Source organism: Lampetra planeri, chromosome 8 (genome assembly GCF_965212315.1).
Source record: "Lampetra planeri chromosome 8, kcLamPlan1.2.h2, whole genome shotgun sequence".
Classification (NCBI taxonomy): Eukaryota; Metazoa; Chordata; class Hyperoartia; order Petromyzontiformes; family Petromyzontidae; genus Lampetra; species Lampetra planeri.
In genome coordinates, this window is record NC_136114.1 from 13,343,180 (window position 1) to 13,369,334 (window position 26,155).

The window sequence follows — 26,155 nt, forward strand, 5'->3', positions numbered from 1 at the left end:
TGGTCCGACGAAGACACCAGCTTTGACCTTTGCCTCAGACAGCTTAGGGAAGAAGTCTTGAAGGTACTTGAAGGCTGCCGACTCCGTATCTACAGCTCTGACAAATTGTTTCATAAGGCCCAATTTGATGTGCAGTGGCGGCATCAGCACCTTCCGGGGGTCCACCAGTGGCTCCTACTCGACGTTGTTCCTCCCCACAGAGAACTCGGTCCGCTGTGGCCAGTCCCGTCTGTGGTAATGTGCCTTGGTGTCCCTGCTGTCCCAAAGGCAAAGATAGCAGGGAAACTTGGTAAAACCGCCTTGGAGACCCATCAGGAATGCCACCATTTTGAAGTCTCCGATGACCTCCCAGCCGTACTCATCATACTTTAAGGCGTGCATCAAGGTCTTGATGCTGTTGTAATCCTCTTTGAGGTGCACCAATTGAGCCAGGGGAAGAGACGGGTACTTGTTACCATTATGGAGCAGCATGGCTTTGAGGCTCCTGGATGAGCTGTCAACGAAGAGGCGCCACTCATTCTGGTTACAGGCGATTCCGATTGATTCGAACAGACTGGTCACATTGTGGCAGAAGCAGAGCCCATCTTGACGGGTGAAGAATCTGCAAAAAGGTTGGTGATGCTTCCTCCGATCTGCGACTTGCACACTTTCATCCAACAAGTTCCGCTGTTTGAGCCTAGACGTCAAAAGCTCAGCATTGGACTTGGTGAGACCAAGATCTCTGATCAAGTCGTTGAGGTCTTTAATGTTGGGGTAGTATGGGGTTCTTTCCTCAGGTTCCACCTCTGAAAATGTCATCTGGATCTACGTCTTCCTCGCTCTCCGACTTGCTGCTCTCTTCTAAAGACGGCTGCTCTCTCTCCGGGGGAGTGGGTACGGGGAGCTCATGGCAGAAGTAGCAGTTGCTTGAGTGGTCAGTGGGTTCCCCACAAATTATTGGGATAGCGAACTTCATGGCTCTCTTTTCCCCTCTGTATCATCCTACAAAAATACATTTACTTCACCCATGACTAATGTGTAAGAGATTCTTGCAACATTTTTCATATAATAGTTTTTCAATAACATTGAAAATTTTCAAACATTTTAAAATTAAAAACTTAAACAATTTTTTTTTACAAATTATATTACGTAAAATTCCGAGCAACAATTGTCCATCTTACCTTCCAGAGTTTTTTTGCATTTGCTCGCAGGTGAAATGAGGTGCCCAGGGTTTGTCTTGATCCCCGATAGGCATGCCGAAATATGCCTTGTAGGCCTCACACATCATAGCAGATGCTTCCGTAGAGTACTTTTTCACTCTTGCCTTGATAAATTGGCCGCAGACATCGCAAAATGCGTCTGCCGGATGCTTGCAGCCTCTTGATGCCATCTCAGGAAAATGCAGATATGTATCCACTTGGGCAGCTGGAACTAAACCGGTGCGCTTAAGGCCCCTGTATTTATACTACTATTTATATTACTGAAAAGTTCTAAAATGTTCAAGAAGTTACTCCAAGTTTGTCTCGGCACTGAATCTGTGGAATGTTCTGGAAAATAGGTACATTTCAAAATGTCATAAAATCTAAATTTGTGGGGAATAAGAGCCATTTTCTGTACTTTTGAGGCATAAGCAATTAGGAAATAACACTTACTACCCAGGAACAAAAAAAGTATTACATAGTGTAATGTATGGAGGGAGGTATGGATTGAGAGGGAGGAGGGTATGGATATAGAATGTATCGAGGGAGGTAGGGATTGAAACATGGAGGGCGGTATGGAGAGATTGGGGAGGAATGGAGAGGGAGGAGAAAGCGGTGGTGGTGGGGGGCATTGAAATATGAGGGATGATGTATGGAGGGAGATATAGATGGAGAAAGGAAGTGAATGAGGTATGGAAAGAAGGGGGAGATGTGGAGCGATGATTACAGAAAGGGTTACGTGTGAATCGAGGAATGGAAGGATGGAGAGTGGGCGGGAGGGTGAGAGGGAGCGAGGGAATATCGGAGGAGGGACGAAAAGAACCGTCGGAGGGAAGGTAAGAGGAGAGAAAGGAAGGAGATAGGCAGGAAAGAAAGTAGAAGAAAGGAAGGATAGAGGAATGAAAGGAGGGAGAGAGTGAGATGCTGAGGTGGTGCCAGTTAAACGCGTGAATGTGTCGCGCTGCCCCGGGTTGACGAGGGTGGGGGGGCTAGTGGAAGTTTGGAGGGGGGGGGGCGCGGTAGGTGGGGGTGGTGGCGAGGCGACATCATCCGTGGAGACTCATCCTAACTCGCCTCGGGAGGGACCGAGACCCATTTGTCTTCTCTCCTTTGTGCACATTCTCATCGCACGCATCTCGCGTTCAACCTCGCGATTCCTCCCTCTCGCGTGGCACCCCCCCCCTCTCCTTTTATTAACCCGGCCTGTCAAAACACTCGCTAGTTTTGTTTTCCCGAGCAAACACTGCCTGCCGCCACCGCTGCTGCTGCTGCAGAGCCTCTCCTTGGGTCCCCGCTCTCATCCTTGGGATCATTGTCATCTCCCCTCCCTCCCTCATCCCCCCTCCCTCCCTCCCTCCCTCATCCCCCTCCCCCCTACAAGCCCCCCACCGAGGACACTTTGCGTCACTGTCTCGGCGGATGATTAGCCCACAAAGTGTCTTCTGCGACAAGCGGGGTGGGCGAGCGCGTGCGAAAAAAGAGACGGAGCGCGCGCGCGAGAGAGAGAGAGGGCGAGAAGCCCCCCCCCCCGCGCCTGCAGACGTCCCCGACCCGATCACAGCCACATCCTCCTCCTCCCTCCACGTCGTCTCCCCGGCGCCCGTGAGCGCACGGCATCGTACGGGTGAGCCACGCAGGTGAGCCGGGATAAGCAGTCGTTGTTGCCGGCGTGTTTAGTGTTTGTTTGTTTGTTTATCAGACGGCCCACCATGATGTCGGTGCTCGCATGTTCCTGCAAAAGGAGTTGTTAGTTACTACGAGAAAACTCATCGCAATGAATGCCTAATGTCTGTACTGCGTCGGCATGCGTGGGTTGCCACGGCTTGTACCACGCTTCACTGACCACGCACGCACGTGATCAAGGCAAGGCGAACGGCAGTGAAATTGCTCCTCGTAATATTATTTGATATCAAATGGTACTTGCTTTGCTTTATGTACTCGAAACCCCCCCCCCCTCCTCCTGCCCCTTGCAATGCTAGGATGCATTGCGGCTCCCACACTAAACCATTTTACAATAGACAAGCCACCAACCGTCAGTGTCTGTGTTTTATCTCTCTCTCAAATGTAGTTATACCTGATGACGGTTGCTTGTGTTGCAGTCGAAACGTCGTATTCTATTATTTAATTAATTTTCTTTCCACGTGACTTTACCGAAAGAACCAAATAGTGATTCCTGCAGTCACGAAAGCGTCAAATCAAGTTTAAACCACCAACCGTCGGAAATACGGGGCCCAACCTCGCCGTGTTTGTCTGCTGCTGCCGCCGACCCATCAAAGTTGTCAACACGTGCGCCTCGACAGGGCAACTTCGCCACGAGAAAGGTCCTCGCTGTTGCCAGGCAATACAAAAAACCGACGCCAGGCACATGACCGGAGGACGGTACAGTAACCGAGTCTGAACCGGTAACCGCTTTCAAATCGACTGCCGGTTCCGTCAGGAGGCAGGAGAAGGCGATAACTTCCAGTGATGTTTTTAGTTCAAGGAATGCACGGGTCGGCACGTGCCAACGTACAAACGGCACCGGTCGTACAAGCCACCGCGTGGTACAGTTGCCCCAGCTTATCGATTGAAGGGTAAAAGGTACACACACAGCCCGGCGATTGCTTACAAACATCACTGCTGGCCAAAGGGCCTCCCTTCCCCCCCCCTCTCGAGCAGTGGTTCTTCTTCTTAACCTGGGGTGCTCACTGCACCCCCTGGGGGTGCGAGACGTGGCCAGATTTTTTTTTAGAAGGTAAATCATCGAAACGAAAATTAAACACGTAAGTACAACTACTTCTTTTCACCAAACCTGTGTATTAATACCTACGCGACTTTACCGAAAGAACCAAAGAGTATGGATTCCCGCAGTCACGAAAGCTTCAAATCAAGATTGACTATGTATTAAAATAAAAAAAAACATTTTACGATTGAAAACCCAAGGGGTGCAAGGCTGCAGAAAAGGTTAATAACCGCTTCTCTCGAGGGTATTTGGTCTACTCTTCCGCATGGAGCAGACGTGTTTTTTTAGAGGTGGGCATACCCACACTTTTCCTTAGCTACTGTACATCTGTGAAAGTGCTTCATAGCTCATCGGATTCCTCCAGTAAAAACAAAAAGTATATATTCTGATTCGGACACGAGACTGGCCGATCGACTGTGATTTGCTAATTTTTCCTGTTGGGTGGAGAGAAGCGGGAGAAGGATGAAACAATTTACTTGTCCCATTGTTTCAACCGCCGTGCCTGTAGAGTGTAGATGGAATCTAACCGGCGACCTTGAGGTTGCAAGTCCAGTGTGCTGCTAATCATTACATCAATGGGACATCTGCATTCGTTTCTCAGGTTTTAAAACAAACGATGGTACAAGTTGTTGCTCGATATTTGTGTAAAAAAACCGATAACTGTATATTTTTAAAGTAATTCAAATAAATCCGAATATTAACAACCCGAGACATGACCATTAGCCAGCGAAGTGGGCACATGTTCGTATGCAGATGAATAAACGAACTGGTAAAACAATTATATATATACACATCGGATGTGTTACAGGCAAAGCCCTTGTCCGCTCGCCTGCAGACGGAACGCCAAACATCCACGCGCGCTACCCCCGGGAGCATTTAGGCAAAAGCGCCGCACTTTTGTTTATAACGCGAGCTGCCCCAGCTTTGATGTTGAACCGAATTAGCACGGACGCGTCCAAGGGGTCTGGGCAGCAGGGCGCCCCTAATGCGAAGTGGCACGAGGCTGCGTCTGGGAGAGTTGTCCATGGTATCAGCAGCGCTGTCCACTCTGGAACACGCAGAGAGAGAGAGAAGACGACTCGGAGGCACGAGGAGAGGAACCACAGACGAATGGGGGAGGTAATAGCCGGCGCTAAATCCACCCCTCCACTCTTGCCTCTCTCAAGCTCTGCGGTCCTTAATATGTTAAGATGTTTTCAGTTAATTTGAGTGTGTACACATGGGAGAAAAAACAGAGCACCCAGATCAAAGACACCAGTGCGAGGGGGGCAACGCACTATCCCCGTACAGATGTAAATTAGTCCACTTGCTGTACTGCATTCTGCTGGCGAGCCAAGGTATGGTACTTCGATGCCCCTGGGAATGGGAGTTTCACAAGGACATGCGTGCGTGATCCACCAACCCTAGCCTCCGCCCGTGCAGAATTACAGGCCAAGTGCATAGCCACCACCGGCCGACACGTGTCTATGCTTCCTCGAACGGTGGCTTCACTTGGAGTGAGTGGGTTTCTGAGCCGTCCGGCACTATTTGGCGTTTCGGTAAATGAAAACAAACAGTTAAAAGCCACGGTCACATCGCTGGTGACGTCAGTGGGTCGGCATTACAGTAACACGAAGACGTACGTCAATGGGTCAATGCCATTCAGTGTCTTCAATTCCTCACGCGACGCGGTTGTTTATGTTCCGATTGTCTCCGTTTGCCGTTTGTTTTTATTTAGGGGTTTTTCTTATTTATTGGTGACTCCAGGTCACCCTCGCATGCGAGACTATACTGGTGTCTTGTTTCTTAAACCGTCGTGGTTAAACAAAACAAGCGTTCGTTTTAAAACGTGCTTGCCCCACAACGTTAAAGCGTTAAATTCTCACGAGTTGAAAGTTATAAACCGTTGTCGCACAGTCCGGGATATCTGCAATATTTAAAAAATATATATATTTTGGGTTGCGCATTTATTCAACCAGCGCCGCCCATGTGCGTATAGCTACAAAATAAGAGCCGATGTTACTGGGCTGCTTCTTAAGTTGAAGGAAGGAATGGCTAGGCCGCGAGGTCATGCCCCCCCCCCTCCCCAATCAACCCCCACGTGACAAAAATCAATCGCGCGTACCGTGTGGAGAGCGCATTATTGTCTGCCGATGGAAATAAACAAATGCATCTAAATGATAGCGCATTAAATTGTACGCAACAACAACCGATGATAACCACGTCCGCTTCCCCCCTCCCGCCCCCCGTCATCCCAGGAGGGCGCCAGATAAAAGCGCTCATTCCGGAGTCTTTGTCTTTCAATCGAGGATCGGGCAGCTCAATAACCGCGGGAGTGTGGCCGTGGGCGCGCGTCATCCGCGCCTGGCCAATGGACGAAGATTCCTCTGTTGGATCGGGTTCCGGCGATTAGAGACAATCACAGCCACCGCCCCCCCCCCCCTCAGGACGATAGAAAACCAATGTGCGCGTGTGCCTCTAACCCCTTTCGCCTCGTGTAACCCGCATAGCTTGCGCACACGCGGTAGTCGAGTGACCCTACACGGAAATAAAATTAAAAAAATAGCTCTCGCGGACGTTATTTATGGGACCGCCGCGGTGGCGAGATGTTAACTACCTTGCCTGGTATGCAAGAGGTCGTGGGTTCGAATCCGACCCCTAACGCCTGCTGTACATTTGAAGTTTGCATGTTCTCTCTTCCCGTGGTCACGTGGATTTTTCTCCGGGTCCTCCGGTTTAGAAACATGCATTTTTCAGTATTTGGCTATATAATTTTCCAAATGATAAACCACTTCCGTTGAGCTATCATTTGTGGCCAGGTCGTTTCTGAAAAAAAACCCAGCTATATAGCTTAGTGGGCCTTAAAAATCTCAGTTTAAAAATTGTATTCGAATGTATGTGTCATCTCCTCCTCCCTTTGTACATAACACTCATCTTGAGAACAGCTCGTCCTCAATGTCTGCCTGGCAGCACCAGGGGCGCGCTTAAACATTCGTCGGGCACTTCGTACGATTTCGCACACACCTCTTGAATGCAGATATTCTACAAACATTCAACCGATACGAGACTCTTGTTTGATGCAAACGACTCTGAAGACATCAATGAGGTTTATTCAATGCCGCGTTAAATATAAAATAAACAAAAGTAATAACATTTAAAGTCCATCAGTACCCTATAAGCCGACTGGAAAGTAAACAAACGACACGATACTGCAAGATCGTACCTTTAACACCACAATGTGTTTAACAAGTCACACCTTGCTGATGAGCATTGTCGAAGTTGACGCCAGTGCATTGCTTGCCTGCTCAAAAAACAAACGATGCTACAAATATTTCTCCAAAAGCCCCCCCCCCCCCACACACACACGTGTCATTGTATGTAATCATGGTGAAGAACCTTTGCCATCCGAGAAATTGCCCATCACACATTAACCATCGCAACGGCGCATAAAGACATTCTTACTTCAACATCAGGACAGCATTCGACGACACGAGGATATTAAACGCGGGATGGCGATTTCCCAAAAAAAATCGGACGGAAAGGAATCATTCGCCAATCATGTGGAAAGGCCCCCCCAAGAGGTGACACACCAACTCAAACCATCCAATCACCCGCCCTAGCTCATGATCTACCACCAACTCTAACAAACTAGACACTTCAATTATCCCTAACCCTAAAACAAAGTAGTCAATTGGTCCCGAGCACTGGCCCTACCTTTTAGCCATACTAATCTAGTCAACCGGCCACCAGCACTACTAATCCTACCTTCTACCCATAACAAACTAGCCTGCCTAACACTATAGTCTTGCTCTGGATCGAAACAATGTCACTAACCTACCCCAAACAATAAAAAAATAGGTTAACTGTTAACCCTAACAATCTTGACGATCATTATGTTACACCAACTGTGCTCACTGACCCTACACCGACACCAATTCATGCATCTGGCTCTTCACCACGCTTCCCTTTCACTCTTTTGTGTATCCCTGGAAGATGTCTCAGTGGCAGAGGAAGGGGGACGTCATTAATTGCTAAAGGGAGTTGATCCGTTCAGGGGGTGGTTTTCTTTTGATGCGACTCCACGCGGAGATTTACACTTGAAGGACCTTCAAAAACAGGTGTGACCACTTTTTTCCCCCCCATTAGATTTGTATTTTTTTTTGGTGGCGAAGAGGTTAATAATTTAGCGGGCAATGACGGAAACCATCCGCGCCTTGGCAGAGTAAGAAGCGTGCACGCGAGACGTAATTTCGGGCGAGCGAACAAAAGATAATTCCAGAAGCATCAATTATGACGCATTGCATGTATGGCATTGATCTATCCGCAATTACCGATTGAAGCGGAGTGAATGTGAACGGTAAATTCGGAGGAACAAAATGGCAGCCACGGTATACATTTGCGAAGCTTCAATCCAGGGAGGTATTATACCGTGCATGTCCTCGCCAGAGATGCTTTAGCATTAATAAAAATATATTAACGAACTTTAACAAAACTAGCCACCCAAACCAGCTGGCTCAGGCCCCCCCCGAGCACACAAACCTGACCTCTGACCCTAGTTTGCCCCTCGGTATCGCCAATGTCAGGCCTCCTTTATCCACTTGTTGTTTGCGTTTTCACTTTAAATTTTTAACCCCTGGAGATTTGAGCCTCAACATATATTTTTGACGGGAAGCTCCTGCAAACCGGGATGACGTTTGGCCAATTACACCTCACGAGTCGCTGGCACGCGAGAGGAAACTGGAGTGCGCAGATAAAACGGACGCATGTGACATGATGACACTGAGAGGAGGTCCCTACAGAGTCACTCCAAAAGGCACGCCAAATACAATCTATATTCATGTGGACTGAACTCAGTGCTGTGCTGCGATGTCCTGTCCACCTCGTGGCCTGCAGTAGTCTTTCCGAGAGGTACCAGCCACCCTGCCGCCCAATAAAAAGACAAAGATTCCCCGTATAGCCTTAACAGACTTCAGAAGCACGTGCTGTTAGAGCGAGCACCCACGAAGGCACAAGATGTGGTGGTGGGTGACCAGCACCAAACCCGGCCGTCTTTGTCGACCTAGCAGCAATGATTACGCACTGCACCAGGTGCTCATTTGAGACGGAGTCGACCTTGATGAGACCCAAGACTGGCTTAGATATTCATCGCTGGTGTTGGCCGTGAGCAGGAATCGAACACGTGGTCGCCTGGTTCGTAGCGCAGCGCGCTAAACCGCTGCACGAGCGCCCCGCGAACACCACCAGCAAGTTACACATTCCATTATACACGACCCAGAATTATCGAGCTTGTTTGAATAGATTGCGCCAAGATGTCAATGATTGTGAAACAGGTAGGACCTGTTAGTATTCCCCGCGACTGGATACTGTTTCACGGCTGAATGACTGCACCAGTGTTTGTTTTCATAGCAACATCTGTCAATTGTGAAAGTTTAATGTTTCCCGAGGGCTTCCTGGCAAGAGCTCAGGAGCCAATAGCTTTGTTTGACAAAGTCGCCGCGACTCGCTACGCACGGCGATGCCTGCTCCTCCTCCTCGCCTCTTGGCAGCAACTTCGTGAGAATTAATCGTACGCAAAATCGAGGCGAAAACAATCAATACTCCTACTACTAATACCGTTGCCAGTGATGCGTTCGTGGCAAGCGTTTGTGCGCAATGAAGCCGTTCCAACCAAGCCACAAGGCCGAAATGGGGCAGTTAAAGTACATTAGCATATTCTCCGGCTTATGAAGGACACCTTCTTTGTTCCTATAAAAAACGACATTGGACGGTGAGTCTCATAATCCTGTGACCAGGTCATTATAATTTTATTGACACCGGGCGCAACTTTTTTTGTTTGGGGGTAGGGGTGCGTCCTTACTTTCTGCACCGTCGTATAAAAAAATCAGGAAAATACGGTACTTCATAACAACAAAACCACGTGCACACTTCTTGCTCGACCCACTGCTGGATTATTAAGACCATACTTCACCACGTTTGGCGCGTGCGGGTTGAAGTGGGCACGGGATCACAGCGCGTATTCAAATAATGCACTCGCACCGCTGATGTCAGCCGTGGCCCCGAAATCGAACTCCTCTAGTCGCCGTGTTCACAACGTACGACTCGCCCAATAGCGCACAGCAATAATAGAGTCGTGAACACAACACAATTACAACATCCACTGGTCAATCTATTCCAAGAGACCGGCCTAGCAGCAACGTTTTTGGTCATACGGATTGTTTGAGTCTACTTCACCACGCTGGTCATGTCGGGTTGGTTAAGGGGGAAAAGGTTGGGATGGTGGTGGAAGAAATTTGGGGAGAGGGGGAAGAGGGGGGCGCGCTAGGTCCGCTACAGATATTACTCGCCACTGATGAGAGCCGTGGCTTTGGAAGCAAACTATGTTGCGGGGTTCATAGCGCAGTCCTCAAACCCCCATACTCTGCCTCACCACTCCACCGGGCTAAATTTACACAGCGTGCCAATAAACCAAAATGCCCCATCTCCTGCACGTTGCATAACGGAATTCTGCCGCGGACAGCGAGCAATTTAGTGGCGCAATCTTTTCCGAAATGTCATCTTCTCGTGCTGCGAGGCAATTATCTGGCACGCGCGTGTCCCCGCGGGGTGCGTCTCGCGAGGTGGAGTTGACGTTTCGGGGCGAGCTCCGCGGATTCTTTGCCATACGGTGAAGAAGGAGGAGGGGGGAGGGTGTGTGTGTGGAGAGGGGGAGCTCTGATGGCCGGAGCACGGAGCGGAATTGAATGCAGAGCGACACTCATGATCCCTGTAGTAAATAATAATGACGATAACGTCGTGGTATTTATAGGGTTCATGAAGCCATCGGTGGCGCGGTTCGATCCCCCCCATCGACCGATGGCAGTGGTTGAATCAATGGCGTTGGCAGGATTCTTAAATCCTGCCAAGGCTCGTATCCACCCACAGCAGTGTACATAGGTACCTCGTGACAGGTAATTAAATCGGCAGGTCACGTCCGGTGGGGGTAAAATGCGGGTAACTCCCACCCCTTCCAAGAAGTACTGGCCATCGTGAAGGAGTCGGCCAAAATAGGTGTATGTTGAACTTCTTTCGCACCGTATGAGGCCAACCGTGTTAATCGGAGGTACGGGGGGGGGGGAGAACTAAACGCAAAAAGCTGTTCTAAAGAAATGCGTTTGTCAATCTAGACGATGATTTTAAAGTGTACAGCTCCGGTGGCTTCCTAATATGGGAAGGAAGAGCGTTCCAGACGTCCAGAGAAGGTGTCATCCGAAATCGTGCAATGGTCAGCCAACAGCCACCGCCGCTGCTGCCAGCATGATCCGAGTTGGCGTGATGGTCCAAGCTCCTCGTCGACACGTCAAAGTAGGTCGGCGAGGTCTGCTCCCGCTCACCTCCAACTATCATCCATCGACGAGTCGATTGTTACCCTCACACGCGAGCTGCGCAGTCAACCCGGGGCCGCACAGATCGATGACTCGGCTTGCGTTAACAATGACTCCATGGGCATCGCTATAACCCCCCCCCCCCACCCCGCCCCTGAGGGGATAACGGGAACGACATGAATTGAACAAGAGCGAACGATACAAAACGAAAGCGTGCGAGTTAGTCAAAAACAATCTATTAATTAGATCGTGACAATACAAAAAATTATAATACATCACGACGTTTCGATCGCAATTTCAAGCGGTCGTCCTCAGGCGGAAAAAATAATCCATCAGGTCCACTGCTGAGGACAACCGCTTGTGTTGCGATCGAAACGTCGTGATCTATTTTTTTCTACCTACGCGACTTTACCGAATGAACCAAAGAGTATGGATTCCTGCAGTCACGAAAGCTTCAAATCAAGATTCGTGACGATACAATTAATCGAATCGTGTTGGTGCGATTGAGAATCGTTAGCTACTGGATTCCCCCTCCCCCCGCCTCAAAATGGTATCGGCATACAGTCCAATGCATCCAAAAATCACTCCGATTGTTCAAACTGTTCTACAATTGTCTCGGAACATAGACACGATAGTCCACATGAGGCAATTATCGAGTCGGCGCTATATATATGTGTGTGTGTTTACATGTGCCGAGATCTCTGGTGGATGAGACGCAATCCCTGCTCAGCCAGAGCCTTCGTGACCATTCAGAACGGTTGTTACATCGCCACGGCGTGTGGAGGGGGGGGGGGGGTCAGCGACCCCCGCTGTGGGACGACGGGCGAGCAGAAGCGAGTGTGGCGAGCCCAGCGTGGAGGAGCGATACGGCGTGTGGCGATGTGGGCGAGCAGAAGCGAGGGAACGGAGATGTGTGATCAGAGAGACGAGGACGATGATGACGAGAGGCAAGGATGAGGAGAGAGACCGGGAAATGATGCGAGGGCTATCAGAGACGGGTGACGAGACGAGCGTGGAGGAGCGATATGAAGGTGTGCAGAATTTGGCGACGGAACGGAGATGGGTGATCAGAAAGACGAAGCGGGCGGGGAGGGGGGGTTGAGAGAAATCGTGGTGCAGCAGAGACGAGGAGGAGGAGAGACGGAGGGAGGGAAACACGGGTGAAGAGAGACGGGCAAAATGAGACCGGGAGGTTAGAAGAGACGGGTGAACGGGGAAGATCAAGGATAACCCCACGGAGAGCAGCTCAATTGAAATGGTGGACCGTGTCGCTGTGATAACGTTGGTAATAGAGGCGGGGGGGGGGGGCAGCAGACTGTTGACTGGGGGGAGGGGGGGAGGGGGGATAACGGACAGAGGGAGGGAGAGACGAGTGGGTGGGAAGTTAGGAGAGGGGTTGATGGTGGGGGGGGGGGGTCTTGTCGAGGTGTCGTGATGGTGGTGGTAGTGGACGGGGTGGGGAGCTCGCGAGGGAGAGGAGAGAGGGTGACGCGTGGTGGTAGTTCTCTCGTTCCTCTGGCTCGTAGCTACCACTCCATTGGCTCGGTGGCTCCGTGACGCGACAGCGTGGCTCTTATTTTTATCCAGAGAGCACCGCTTGTGCATTTCCACACCACACACGCGCACATGCTCGGGTAGCGGTCGAGCGCTCCCCCTCGCCGCAGCCACAACTCCGCCGCTAACGAAGCTTCACGGGCAGCACGTATCACCGATCCCTCTCTCGCTTATAACCAGACGCGCTCACACACACACACACATGTCACTGCCGCCGCTTAATAGATTTGCGCACGACCTTCCCTTCATAGCCGTCCTCTCCAGCCACCGCGATGCGCAAGCCCTGGCTGCCAGATGCTGTCGCGTCAAGCCTTGAAGGAAAGGGATAATTAATAAGACGGTTTTCCCCGATGCCACGTGGAGGACTCGCGCGCTGCCCACGTGCCACCCAGATGCCGTGAGCCGCGGCGGCGACGCGAGGCGGCGCACGGGATGGGCTGCGCTTGGGTCAAACAGCGACGTTAAAGACCGCGGCGGCGGCATCGCTCTGCGTCCCATCGTCGTGGCTGCGCGTTGGAGGGAGCTCTACATAGGCGCGAGCACGAAGAGAGACAGAAAAGCATCGTAGAGACACGGAGAGGAGGAGGAGGAGGGAGGGGAGGAGCAGGAGGAGGGCACTGGGGGAGCGCCATCCGACATCGCGTTCGTCCCATCATCGCCACCTGTCGCGTCGGACGAAGCGCAGCGAGGTGAGTCCATCGTTTTCAAGGTCGGAATTTGCCGGGCACCGGTGATCAAATTAATAAATTAATTACTTCGTCGATCCGAGGTGAGCAACTTTGCAACGCCGCGGATCGCGCTTACTGCGCCGGTAACACCTGTTGTCGTGAGCGTAGTGAGTGCGCTCCTCGATCGATCGCTCTCTCTCTCTCTGCACTACGCGTTCCGACAAATCGAGGGCGATTTCAAATTTCGGACAGAGTTGAATCGCAGTTTATCTACGCACCGATATTTCTCGTCGAACGCAAATACATTAAAAACGCGAAAATGCCGTGGGTACGAGCTCGAGATGAGCGTAGCTCGTAAGCGCGTAAATCACTGCCCTTTGTTCATCCACTACTGGGACCTGAACGAAGCTCACCTACCCACAACGCTGTGTGGGTCATGGGTGCTGTATAACCATACTTCACCACTCTGGTCAGTGCGAGTGGGTAGTGAAAGGTGATAAGTAACCAGAACCGTTTTAGATATCACTCCGAACCGGTTGTGGACCGCCCGCCACGAAAATTACGCGTGGCCGGAAATTGAACTCTGCGAACCGGGTTCATTACGCAGCATCCATCGCGCGCTCCCTCTCTCTCCGACCAGCGAGCCACGAATAACGATTAATCAACCACCACGCTGCACATTAATACACCGGCTTTATAGGATCGGAGACGTTAATGTGTTCACAGAAGCGCACAATCCTCACAACCGACAAGCAATGTTCCGTCTACCGCCGATGTCCTTGGCGCATGGGGACGCGCGCATTTAGGTGCGTGTGGAGCGGTCGTGTAGCGGTGATCGCTTCTGCGCTATGAACCCAGCGACCCGAGTTCGATTCCCGCTCATGGCCAGCAAACACCAGGTGACGATTATTTGATCCGATCCTCGGCTTCCCCCTATATCGAATCGGCCTCGAATGAGTCCCTGGTGCGGTGGTGTAAACATCGCAACGAGGGAGACGAAGGCGGCCGGGCGTGGGGCTGGCCACTCGCCGCCTCTTCGTGTGCCGTGCCGGCCTTCATTAGGTGCTACTCGCTAACAGCGCTTGCCACAAAATAAGCAACGTCTGTGAGGCTATACGGGGGAGGGGGTTTTTGTTTTGTGTGGCGGGAGACTCGGAGCAGCAGCTACCAAGGTCGAGCCGGACCTGGGTAGACCCCCGCATGGAGATCTGGGTGGGACCTCTCTCTGCGCGGGGGTAGGTGGGATAGGTGGGATGGGTGGGTGGATCCCATTGGCTATTGATCGATGGTGACTTGCAAAGTGTGTGAGGGTCTGTACATTAGGGTGATTAACGACTTTCCCCCTCCCCTCCCCCCCAGCTCGTTAATGCCTCGCCACGAGGAGAAACCGATTTGCTGTAAGCAGCGTCAATCTAACGGGAGCACGAGATCGATACTATTGCGCATTCATCAAATGTAAGCAACTGAAGAGAACGTGTCAATTATCGAAGGAGGCGTTTCATGGAAATATAAAGTACCGTTCTGTAGTTGTTTGCTCATTGTTTAGGCGGAAACCGTCGTAAATGGTAACAGTACGTCGCTGTCTAAAGTGGTAATTGCTAATATGATGATGGTGATGTGCAGCTCCTTTAAGTCAATCTGCTGGGCGAATGCCCTCCCCACACCGTGTTAGTCGTGGAGTGGTGTGTGGTGGGAGCGTAGGAGATGGTTCGATCATACTTCACCACGGTGGTCAGTGCGTGGTTGAGAAAGGGGGGGGGGGGGTGACCCACAACAAGACGTGTTTAGATATCGGTGGAGACTTGACGATAGCCGTGGTCGGGAATCGAACTCGCGCGTGACCGGCTTCATTGGGCGCATTACCGCCGATTGCTGCGCCACCGTTCCAACCACCCCCCCCCCCCCCGTTCAATATGCAGGCTCGGATCAATTGTATTAATATATTATTTCACCTATTTATAATACGGGTAATTAAAAAAAATCCGTGATACCCGAGCATTCTTGAAGTTTTCTGTCAGTATAAAAAAGACAAGATTTGAGTTAGGGCCGTCGTGCTGTGGATTAGGGACATAGTTTGTGCACAGTGACATTCACGTTCCCGGGAACGGCATCAGTGGCAAGGGGCATCTTAAGAAGTTTTTTCTGGGACCCTCCCCATTGTGGGACCCCCCCCCACCACCTCCCACTGTCCCCCCCCCCACCACCTCCCACTGCCCCCCACCCCCAGCACCTCCACCCTCCCAATCACCACCCACCCAACCTTCTCCCCCCCAGGTCGTTTCGGCGCTAAAACGAGTACTTGGTGCGCGCGTGTGAACATCACAAAAGCAGCCGCCGACCGTTGCACCAGCCACACCACCTTCTCGCGCGGAGTGCTGGCGTTTGTTTAACGAGTGTGTTTTGCAAACGGCAGTCTACTGTATACGTTTAAACACGGCATCTCGTGTGTGCGTGCGTATGCGCCTGTGAGAATCTAAATAAATCTGCAAATGTGCGTGTCACTGTCGCTGTGTGAATGTGCATCTTTGAATTGTATGCATGTGTCGCTCTATCGGTCTGCGTATCTGTACGTGTGCGAGCGCGTGCGTGCGTATGTGTGTCTGGGGAGCGGTAGTGTAGTGGTTAGCGCACTGCGCTACTAACTAGGCGACCCGGGTGCGATGTCCGCTCAGTCAACATCAGTGCCGCATATCTAAACCGGAGCTGGGCCTCCCCTAGATTAACTCAGCCCGAAATGACTACGTGGTGTGGTTTGTAAGCGCCAGCACTGGGAAGACAAAGGCGACAAGGTGTAGTATTTAGCCACACCATCCCCTCGTGGGCTGTGCTGGACAAAATTAGTGTTCGCGAACAGCACGTGCCCCAACAGTCTGTTCAAGCTATCGTGGGGATGTTCGTCTTTGTTGTGTGTGTGTGTGTATTTGTATATCTGAATGTGCTCGTGCGCGCGCGCGTGTGTGTCCACGTGTGTGCTCGGTAACATCACTTGCCCCGGCATTCCGTTAAAGGCCAAACCGGGAGATCTTTGTCCTTGCTGTCATTTGTACTGGCTTGCCTAGGGTCATCGGAGTCCATTGTACTCAACCCACGGCGCTTGCCCGGGGCTCAAAGGAGCTCTGTCAGCACCATGGACAGCGACGCGCTCCACAACGCATCGGACGCGAATTCGACCAACGCGACCTCGCCGAACGGCGACGCCGCCTACAGCAGCAGCAGCAGCAGCAACTTCAACAAGACCGTGGAGGAGGTGCTCATCGCCATAGTGGCCGGCTCGCTGAGCCTCGTCACGGTGGTGGGCAACATCCTGGTGATGCTCTCCATCAAGGTGAACAGGCAGCTCAAGACGGTCAACAATTACTTCCTCTTCAGCCTGGCATGCGCGGACTTTTTCATCGGCGCGTTTTCCATGAACCTCTACACCATGTACATCATCGTGGGCGAGTGGCCGCTCGGCGCGGTCGTGTGCGACCTGTGGCTCGCTCTGGATTACGTGGTGAGCAACGCGTCCGTCATGAACCTGCTCATCATCAGCTTCGACCGCTACTTCTGCGTGACCAAACCATTGTCATACCCGGCCAGGAGGACGACAAAAATGGCCGGGCTCATGATCGCCGCGGCGTGGATCCTCTCGTTCATCCTGTGGGCGCCGGCTATTCTGTTCTGGCAGTTCATCGTGGGCAAGAGGACGGTGCCGGAGAAGGAGTGCTCCATTCAGTTCCTCTCGAACCCCGTGGTGACCTTTGGCACGGCCATCGCGGCCTTCTACCTGCCCGTGGTCATCATGACAGTGCTGTACATTCACATCTCGTACGCTAGCAAGAGCCGCGTGAGGAGGGAGCACAAGAGAGAGAACAAGAAAGAGCGGCAGCCCAGGTTCGCCATCTTCACCAAGTGCAGGTTGTTCCGCAAAAGCAACGGCGAGCCCACCGCCACTGCCAACGCCGCTAACGTCGCTAACGTCGCCGCAGCAGCCGCCGCCGCCGCCGCCGCCGCCGCCACCGCAGCCGCGATGAACAACGCCAGCAGCGTCCGTGCCGAGCAGGGGAAGTTCAAGAACGGGACGGTCGAGTGCAACAACGAGGGCGACAAGGGCGCGGAGTTGGAGAAGGACCTCTCCAACGAGTCGACGTCCCTGAGCGTCGTGCCCTCTCACCACAAGGACGAGCTGGGGAACGATGTGCAGCAGCAGCAGCAGCAGCAGCAGCCCAACTGCAGCGGCGCAAAACCGCTCAGAAAGCCATCTCCGTCGAAGGCGACCAAAGTAAAAGTCGTCACGAAAGCAGAGGGTGTCGACGGCTGCTCCACGCAGGTGCAGCTGGTGCAAGCCGACGGCGTTGGAGGAGAAGGAGGCGGCAGTGGCAGCGCAGGAGACGGCGATTCGAAGGCGGCCGAAGAGGCCGCCAAGTCCGCCGAGAGCAAACAGAAGGTGACGGTGGCGGCCGCAGCGGCGGCGGCGGCGGCGGCGGCGCCGCCCGTGGCGAGGAAGTTCGCCAACATCGCCAGGAGTCAGGTGCGCAAGCGGAGGCAGGCGGCGGCGCGCGAGAAGAAGGTGACGCGGACCATCTTCGCCATCCTGCTGGCCTTCATCATCACGTGGACGCCCTACAACGTGATGGTGCTCATAAACACGTTCTGCGGCTCGTGCGTGCCCAACACCGTCTGGATAATCGGCTACTGGTTGTGCTACATCAACAGCACCATCAACCCGGCGTGCTACGCGCTCTGCAACGCCACTTTCAAGAAGACGTTCAAGCACCTGTTGCTGTGTCAGTACAAAAACATCGGGCAGGCCAGATGAGGAGGGGGGGACGCGAGGATCGCTGGCGAGAGATTCAATCTGGAGCGAGGCCCCCCCCCCCCCATCTCTCTCCTTCTCTTTTTCTCTTCTTACCCAATCCCCCTCTCCCCTTTCGTATCATGCCGCAAGTGTTGCTCATATTCGAAAACATATCAAGAGCGCTTCAGTATCTCGTGTGTGTGGGTGGTGTTACCGGTACTAAAAAAAAAAGAAAAAAGGCAGATTTTTTTCTACGTAGGGCAAGTCGGAGAGAAACAAAAAATAATTGACGTGCAATATATATCACGCGAAGTGTGTGCGCGCGGCAGGAAAAAAAAACTATCTATTTTTGTTCATATCAAAAGATTCCTCAGCTGAACGTGCAATCAAGTGTATCACACTTGGTGATGTGTTTAATTACAAGGCGTTTATATATTTAAATATCTATAGAGTGCTTACGTTATATATTTCAACAAGGAACTGTTGACGTGGATGGGCAGGGGCGGCTATTCGTTAAAACGGTCAGACACGATTGCTCGTTTCAGTTCGAGTGCATCATCATCACCATGCTCCACATTCACGTGCATCCTTACAAAACGTAAACAGAAAATCAACTCTCAACTGCATCAACTGATGATAGTCTACCATGCATTACGTGCTCGCGAAGACGAAACAAAAAAAGCATAGATCTCCTGTCTTACGAGACGCATGCTGGCTAGCGAGCACCTATGAAGGCCGGCACGGTACACGAGGGGGTGGGTGACCAAGACACACACCAACACACACACCGTGCGCGCGTCTGATCTGTTATTTTGGAGGAATAGCAACCGTCACACCGCCTTCGAGATTTATTAGGCAAACGCTCAAGAACACAAATTAGCCCAACAGAGGTTCGGTGTTTATTTTTTGTTGCAAGTGGCAAGGCTCATTAGCTCTCTCGTCTCCCAATCCTAGGTTTTGTGGGGCCACCGCAACGCTCCCACGAGGCTGTCGCGACGAGGAGCATCGCCATTAAACAACCCAAGCCCGAGATTGGCCTTGCGTCGTTGCATCTTTGAAGAGACGGCGTTCCAGCGTCTCGATGCATAGCGCGCAATATCAAGGCTCCCCCCCCTCTCCCCCACGCCACCCCCCCCCCCCCCCACGCCAGTGATGGTAGCGTCAAAGGAGGTCATTACCTTGCGACTGCGTCACGCAATCGAATTTTTAGGCCAAAAATTGCCACAATTACTTCGGAAGAATCCCCCCCCCCCCCAGTCCCCGGCCACCGGCAAATTGCACGGGGCCTCATTGACACGGAGCCGAAGCGGCCTCCACACACTCCCAGCGGGGGGCGAGCCGGGGTGGACGGATAGCGGCGGCGACGTCGTCTTTGTCTAGCCGCTGGCGCCCCGTGCAGGCATTGCTCAGGCAATACCCCCCCCACCCACGATACGGTCACCTCAATCAGTGTAAGAGGAGGTCCATCCACTCACGAATACAAAGATCCCCCGTATAGCCTGAACAGACTGTGGGGGTAAGCGCAGTTAGAGTAGCACGAGGGGGGTGGGTGGCCAGCAACCACGCCCGGCCGTCTTCGTCTCCCCAGGTGGCGATGTTTAAAGCAACGCAGCAGGTACTCGTTTGAGGCCGAGTCGACCTAGGGGAGGCCCGGGACCGGTTCAGATAATCGTCACTAGTGTTGGCCGTGAGCGGGAATCAAACGTGTGTCCCCAGATTTGTCACGCAGCGTGCTAGCTGCTGCACTACCGCTCCTCAGATAAAACACACGGATGCTGCGGCGTATACACCGCTCCAAATCATGGTACACCTACAATCCTACTCGACACTGGCCAGCGATGCGAGGCAGTGCGCGCGCTTGCTTCCGAAATCAATTGCGGATTCAAAACACCGAGGCAGTCCAGCAACTTTGCCAGCATCCACCATCAACAAACCTCATCCCAACGCAAATCCGTAGGAGATCGCTCACGGCACAATACCCCCAAAGAGAGAGAGAGAGGCTCTCGATTCCCGCATGAAAGCTCTCAACAGTTGGCTGTCAAACCGCTGCAGTCGGAAAGGGTCCCCCGTGGCAAGTCCCCCGTTGGCCACAAAACACTCACGGGGCGTGCTGAAAGTGAAGAATCGAAAATGTGTAAAACTCAAATTGTGGCGCAGACCCCGGGGCGGGTGGGGGGGGGCTGCGTGTTCTGAATCTGGCCCGAGATTGAAACCAATGTCATCTCTACGTGTCCCGCAGTCGGGAGAAAAACGAAAAAAAGAAATGGGCATTGTTTCTTTTCGACCAGGAAATAAAATGTTGTTGTAATTCCTCCCGAAGCAATTATCGTAGGAAGTAGACGACTCGCACAGAGCGAGGCACGCGGGTGGAGGGGGGGGGGGTCATCGGACCATGACGTCATAGCATATCACGCTTGCGCTTACCGAAGATTGCGGTTTATTCCAAAGGACGCGTGGTCATTGCGATGGATGTCGCACCGTGGGTCAAACCAGTGGCTATCGTGGCAGCAGCAGCAGCAAACACAACTTTGGCGCGTTACAGGTATGTACAGTGGGACATGCCGCGTGGCCGCTTCGCACAGAATTACGGGCGTTTCGGAGTCTCCGAAATGTTCTCGTCTCCAAAAAGGCGCCATCCTAAGCGGACTCGGGGGGGGGGGGGGGCTGTAGGTGTTCAGAGTTGCTCCCTGCCACCTGAGTGGTCCCCTCATTCCTCGGCTCTCAAAGCCTCCGCCTCCCCCCACGCTTCAGTCTTCCTTTGTCGATCAGACGCAGATTTACCGCATCTACAATTTGCATCTCAGTGCATATTATTTGGATGTTGACCGTCTTTCGCATCGTACGTCGCCAAGCGTGCTAATTCGGAGGTGGAAGGAGAGCGGGAGAGAGAATCGTGGGAAGGAATGTGAAAAATCATGAGGTAGGTGTGAGAATGTGTGACCGAGATCATCTTGATAAATCATGACGTCATCACCAGCAATGATCAATCCACTGCTAGACGGAGCCTCCGCCCTCCCCCAAGCCGTCCCTATTTTTGCACATCGCGTGTTGCAACAATCCCACATCAGCACGAGCCGACTTCATCACTCCATCTCCTCTAGACCGCACCCGCACCCTTCCATTCCGTGGCCGACACTCCGTCGATATTCTTGGACCCATCGATCATCATCCCTTCCATCGATCATCAGTGTGCTGCGGCGGCGAGATAACTACCTCGCCTGGAATTACAGGAGGTCGTGGGTTCGATCCCTACCCCGACGCCTGCATATTTGGAGTTTGCATGTTCTCCCCGTGGTCGCGTGGATTTTTCTCCGGGTCCTCTGGGTTTTCCCCTCCACGTTTTAGAAACACGCGTTAAGTGTATTTGGCTGATATAAATTTCCACGTAATTATAAGCCCCCTTCGTTGAGTTCTCATTTGTGGCTATGTCGCTTCTGAAAAACAGCTATATAGCTCAGTGGACCTTACCTGGTAAAATAAAAAGTTGAGTTGAGTTAACAGTTCTAGCGGTGCGTCTGGCAGAAGCCCGCTTACATTAGATGCTATCAAAAATAAAATAGACACTCGGCTTCTAGACAAAACAGACTTTTTCACGATATAAAACGTGGGGACAGGAATGGATTCTATCTCGACTTGCAAATCAGATCCTACAGTAACCACATTATTATCTTTAAGGTTTACCGCTTGGAAATCAATCGATATTCATGAGCCTCGATTTATTTTTAGATATATATTTCCCTCCTCAAAAGCCTTGCGACTTAACCCCAACCACAGCATATAGCCACCCAACCACAATACACGTAGCCTCGTGTCGTTCCTACCTCTGCCATAGCTGTGGCACATTCCTCGTAGCCCTGGTGTTGATTAATTCTATAATTGAGTTTTCCTCGGCCGACTTTTTCAGAAATCTGTCCATTACAGTTGGAGCTGAATTGGAGGTACGTTCCGTCTCAGCTCCCTGGTGTATGCATTTATTCTTAGAAGAATGCAGTCGTTTCTCAAACCAGACGCATTGAAACCACCAGTCACTCACTCTTCACCCAGCACACTTTCTTTTGCTTTGTATGAGAAAAAGGTTATCGCGCAGACACACACACACAGAAAAATAGGCACTATTTAACAAGGCGTATAGAGTGATATAGATGCAAATACAAAGATCCCCCCGTATAGCCTTTAGCAGTCTGTTGGGGCAAGTGCTGTATGAGAATTCCTATGAAGGGCGGCACGGCACACGAAGGGGGTGGGTGACCAGCACCACGCCCAGTAATTTGTCTCTCATTTGCTGGTGTTTACACACCGCACCAGGTACTCATTTGACGCCGAGTCGACCTAGAGGAGGCCCAGGACCGGTTCAGATAATCGTCACCGGTGTTGATAGTGAGCGGGAATCAAACTCGGGTCCCTGGGTTCGTAACGCAGCTTGCTACCCGCTACACTACCACTCCCCATGCAGACACACACACACAAACTCCTACACAGATGACGGACATCTAGCTCTGCCAGTATACAATACAAAAGTAGCGTAACACGTGCAAGACGAAACCGATCCACAACACACACAGTATTTGTAATGCACATAGATTGACCTATTTGGTGAGTAAAACTTTTAAAAGGGGATGTTCATTCGATGCTGACCACAAGGAAAGTTTTGGGCGCTCACCTTGAATGTATCGTAACACTATGGTCGTGAACCCACCTTTATATTACCTCCACCCCACAGTATTTACCATCACAGAGCTTGCAATACAGTGATCTCGTCACGAGCCCCCTTAACATTGGGATCGTCTATAATTTCCTGTATCAAAATCGCTATCGGAGACTTTCTTCGAGTGTTTTGGCCATGCGCGCGTTACACAGCGGAGGAGGAGGCGGCAGCGGCGTTTGTCCCGCTGGGCAATGAACTTCGAGGAGCGGGGGGGGAGAGAAGACGACGCAGGAGGAGGAGGAGGCCGACTACAAAACTTTGATTTAACCCCCCACCTTGAATATCGTGGATTAAAAAAAAGGCTTTTGCAAGGGACTTGTATCCCCATTACCTTTTGCCTGTGGCTTTGCACACGTTTTCCGTGACCACGAGACTATAGCCCGTCCGAGTTGTGTGTATTATGCCATGTGAAATATTTTGCAATAGTACAATGTTATTATATATATAAAGAGTTAATAAAACGATACAACTGTATTATATATATACACACATTAATACACACACACACACACACTGAACGCATTGTCATCGAGTGGAATTTCAGAGAGTGCAGGCGGGTTCACCTACACACTGGTTTAAAGGCGATGGCCAATGAAGATGTGCGGGAGATGGGGGGGGGGTTGAAGAGGGGGGACCCCCCACCCCCACCCAATTAATTCCTTGCAACAATTCCTTGCCCGTGAAATCCGCGCCACTGTTTGCCGCTCGCACTCGAACCTGTAAGGGTGTGTTGTAGACGTTGAGACTGCAAACAACAAGTCATCTCCTCCCCCTTAGGTTGGAGCATTTCACCACGCCTGATGATGATGATGAATGGCGAGGCGTCAATCCTTTAATAAACTATAATCATAATTTACGTAAATTGTGTTAATCTATTGTTGGATGAAGGCCTCTACCACACACACACCTCGAAGATCAATGATGTTTAGTTTGACCATACTTCACCACGCTGGTGCGTGCGGGTTGGTTAAGCGTGACGGCGAAAGGTGGGGGTAGGGGGGGGGGTAAGACCGGTTCAAGTATCACTCGGCAGTCACGTTAGCCGTGACTGGGAATTGAACTCAGATATAAATGGGTTAATACAGCAGCACGAGATTCACTGCAGTGACCTCTCCCGACCCCCTACCCCCCTCAACCCCCCGCCTTCCGCACACAAAACCATCACCCAACGTTGAGTTGTTCTTGCGAGTCCCTACATAATCACTCATTGTCAAATCATTTCTGGATAAAGGCATCTTTCTCCCATGCGATGCATTACATACTGCGCTCCTGACCCATTCTTATGTATACACCAAAACGATTAAGGCTGAACATACGAATGCATTTGCGAACCTTCTCGAGCAATGCAGACGAATTGAAATTGTCTACACACCGTTGAGATGTATACATACACACACAGTATTTGGAAATGTTCCAGATAATTCAGCTGATAAAACACACACACACGCACGTGCGCGCTCACCTGATCCACGCCTCGCCAAATCCGGTATTAAACATTACATGCTATATTTGTAGACTGTTGAAAATCTATTACGAGGTTGAATATACAGGTCGCAAGAAAAATAAATTGAGACCCTCCATCGTGTGAAGCTCATTGCGACCGAATATACAGTGGTGTAATGTTCTTTTAAATCACCATTTAAAATGTACCGGCCTTTGCAAATCCACTGCTGAATTAAGGCTTCTGACCATGTGTTGATCATGTGGGTTTGTCCATACTTCACCACGCTGATCAGAGCGGATTATTTTGGAAGGCAGTGCCCAGGACTGGTTCAGATATCGCTCGCCAATGATGTCAACAGTGAATGAAACTCGCATGTGCCCGATTCATAGCGTAGGGACAACTATGTTGAACTTCTTTCGCACCGTACATAGCCAACCGTGTTAATCAGAGGTACAGAGAAAAGGACAATAAACTAAACACAAAACGCAGTTCTAAAGAAATTAGTTTTCAATCTCGATTTAAAAAGTGCATGGCTGCAGCGGCTAATATTGGAAAAGCGTTCCAGACGGCCGCAGAGGCGCATCCGAAAGCACGCGATGCAGTTGACCCTCTTTGCTCGATGGAAAGCTAAAAGCCGCTGCTGCTGCGATTATGACCCTATAGCCACTGCTGCCAGCACTCTGCCCCGCATCATTGACATTGTTGGGAATGTATTCGTTGAGAAAAGCCTCAATGAGTCTCAAGACGCCGCATGACGAGATACTGAACACGGGTCATCGATGTGAGACGGCGTGTGCCCTCGTCAACTTAGAAAAGCAAACTCCTTCAATACCGTCATGCGAATTTGTTTTTATTCCGAGACTCCTTTCCGTATCCAAATACATCCAAACTGTTTGTTAGCTTTTATGAGCAAATGCCCCACGGCATTAAATAAAACTGGAACACGAGAGCATGTTTTTTATCAAGCATATCCGACTCGTGCTCATGAGCCCCAGGAGAGCGAAACTGCTCGAGAGCGTTTCGCGCGAGTGACCAAATGCTGCGGTCACTAGCGCTAAAAAAATAATCCACGTCGACGCTTGGCGAGGTTTTATCATAGAACGACAAAACACGTCCCAGATGGGGGAGTCTAGGCGGGCATGGGAAGGCGGTTGTGTGATAGGAATGTCTTTAAATTAAGTGCCGGAACTATTAATCTTCAGCTTTTAATTAGACAAATGAATAAAGTATAATGTGGTTCGGGTGTACCAGTCTACCTCTCATGAATATATGCATGCACAAGGTTTATTTATAATATAACCAGGTTAGCCAAGACATTTGAGATGGGGAGGGTCTTCATCCAGCAGTTGATCGACCATGGCTGATGATTAATTTAGTCAGGGCTTTGAGGCTTTCATCCAGCAGTTGATTTGACCATCTTTGATGATGATGATGATGGGGTGAATAATATCCATGGCTTGAGGAGACCTTCATACAGCGGTGGGTTAATCATGGTTAAAAGATGATAATATTAATGAGAGTACAGGAGACAAACCCGTCTCTGTTGCACTGCGAGGAAGACTTCAAATTAAAATTTGAAACTGAAAGTGCACGAGTTTAGTAGCCATTTTTTTTTCTCATTAAAAAAAAAACTCACAAGTCTCTCTCCTTCACCTGCACTGTTTCGTTGCAAACTCACTCCCATTGTCCTATCAGTTCATGAATATAGTCAAGGTAACAACTCCGCCGTGGCTCGAGGACATTCATCCAGCAGTGGATTGACCATGG

The 26,155-nt window shown here is 51.1% G+C and overlaps 1 protein-coding gene across 1 annotated transcript; it reads left to right on the forward strand.

Moving 5' to 3' along the window:
- Positions 1-16,526: 16,526 nt before the first annotated feature.
- Positions 16,527-19,316, forward strand: CHRM4 (cholinergic receptor muscarinic 4). Its single transcript, XM_078597103.1, has one exon. It carries the CDS (start codon positions 16,590-16,592, stop codon positions 18,258-18,260), a length of 1,671 nt encoding a protein of 556 aa, XP_078453229.1. The 5' UTR covers positions 16,527-16,589; the 3' UTR covers positions 18,261-19,316.
- Positions 19,317-26,155: the final 6,839 nt, after the last annotated feature.

Coding starts and splice junctions, on each gene's coding strand:
- CHRM4 (XM_078597103.1), top strand. CDS start 16,590: ATGGACAGCGACGCGCTCCACAACGCATCGGACGCGAATTCGACCAAC.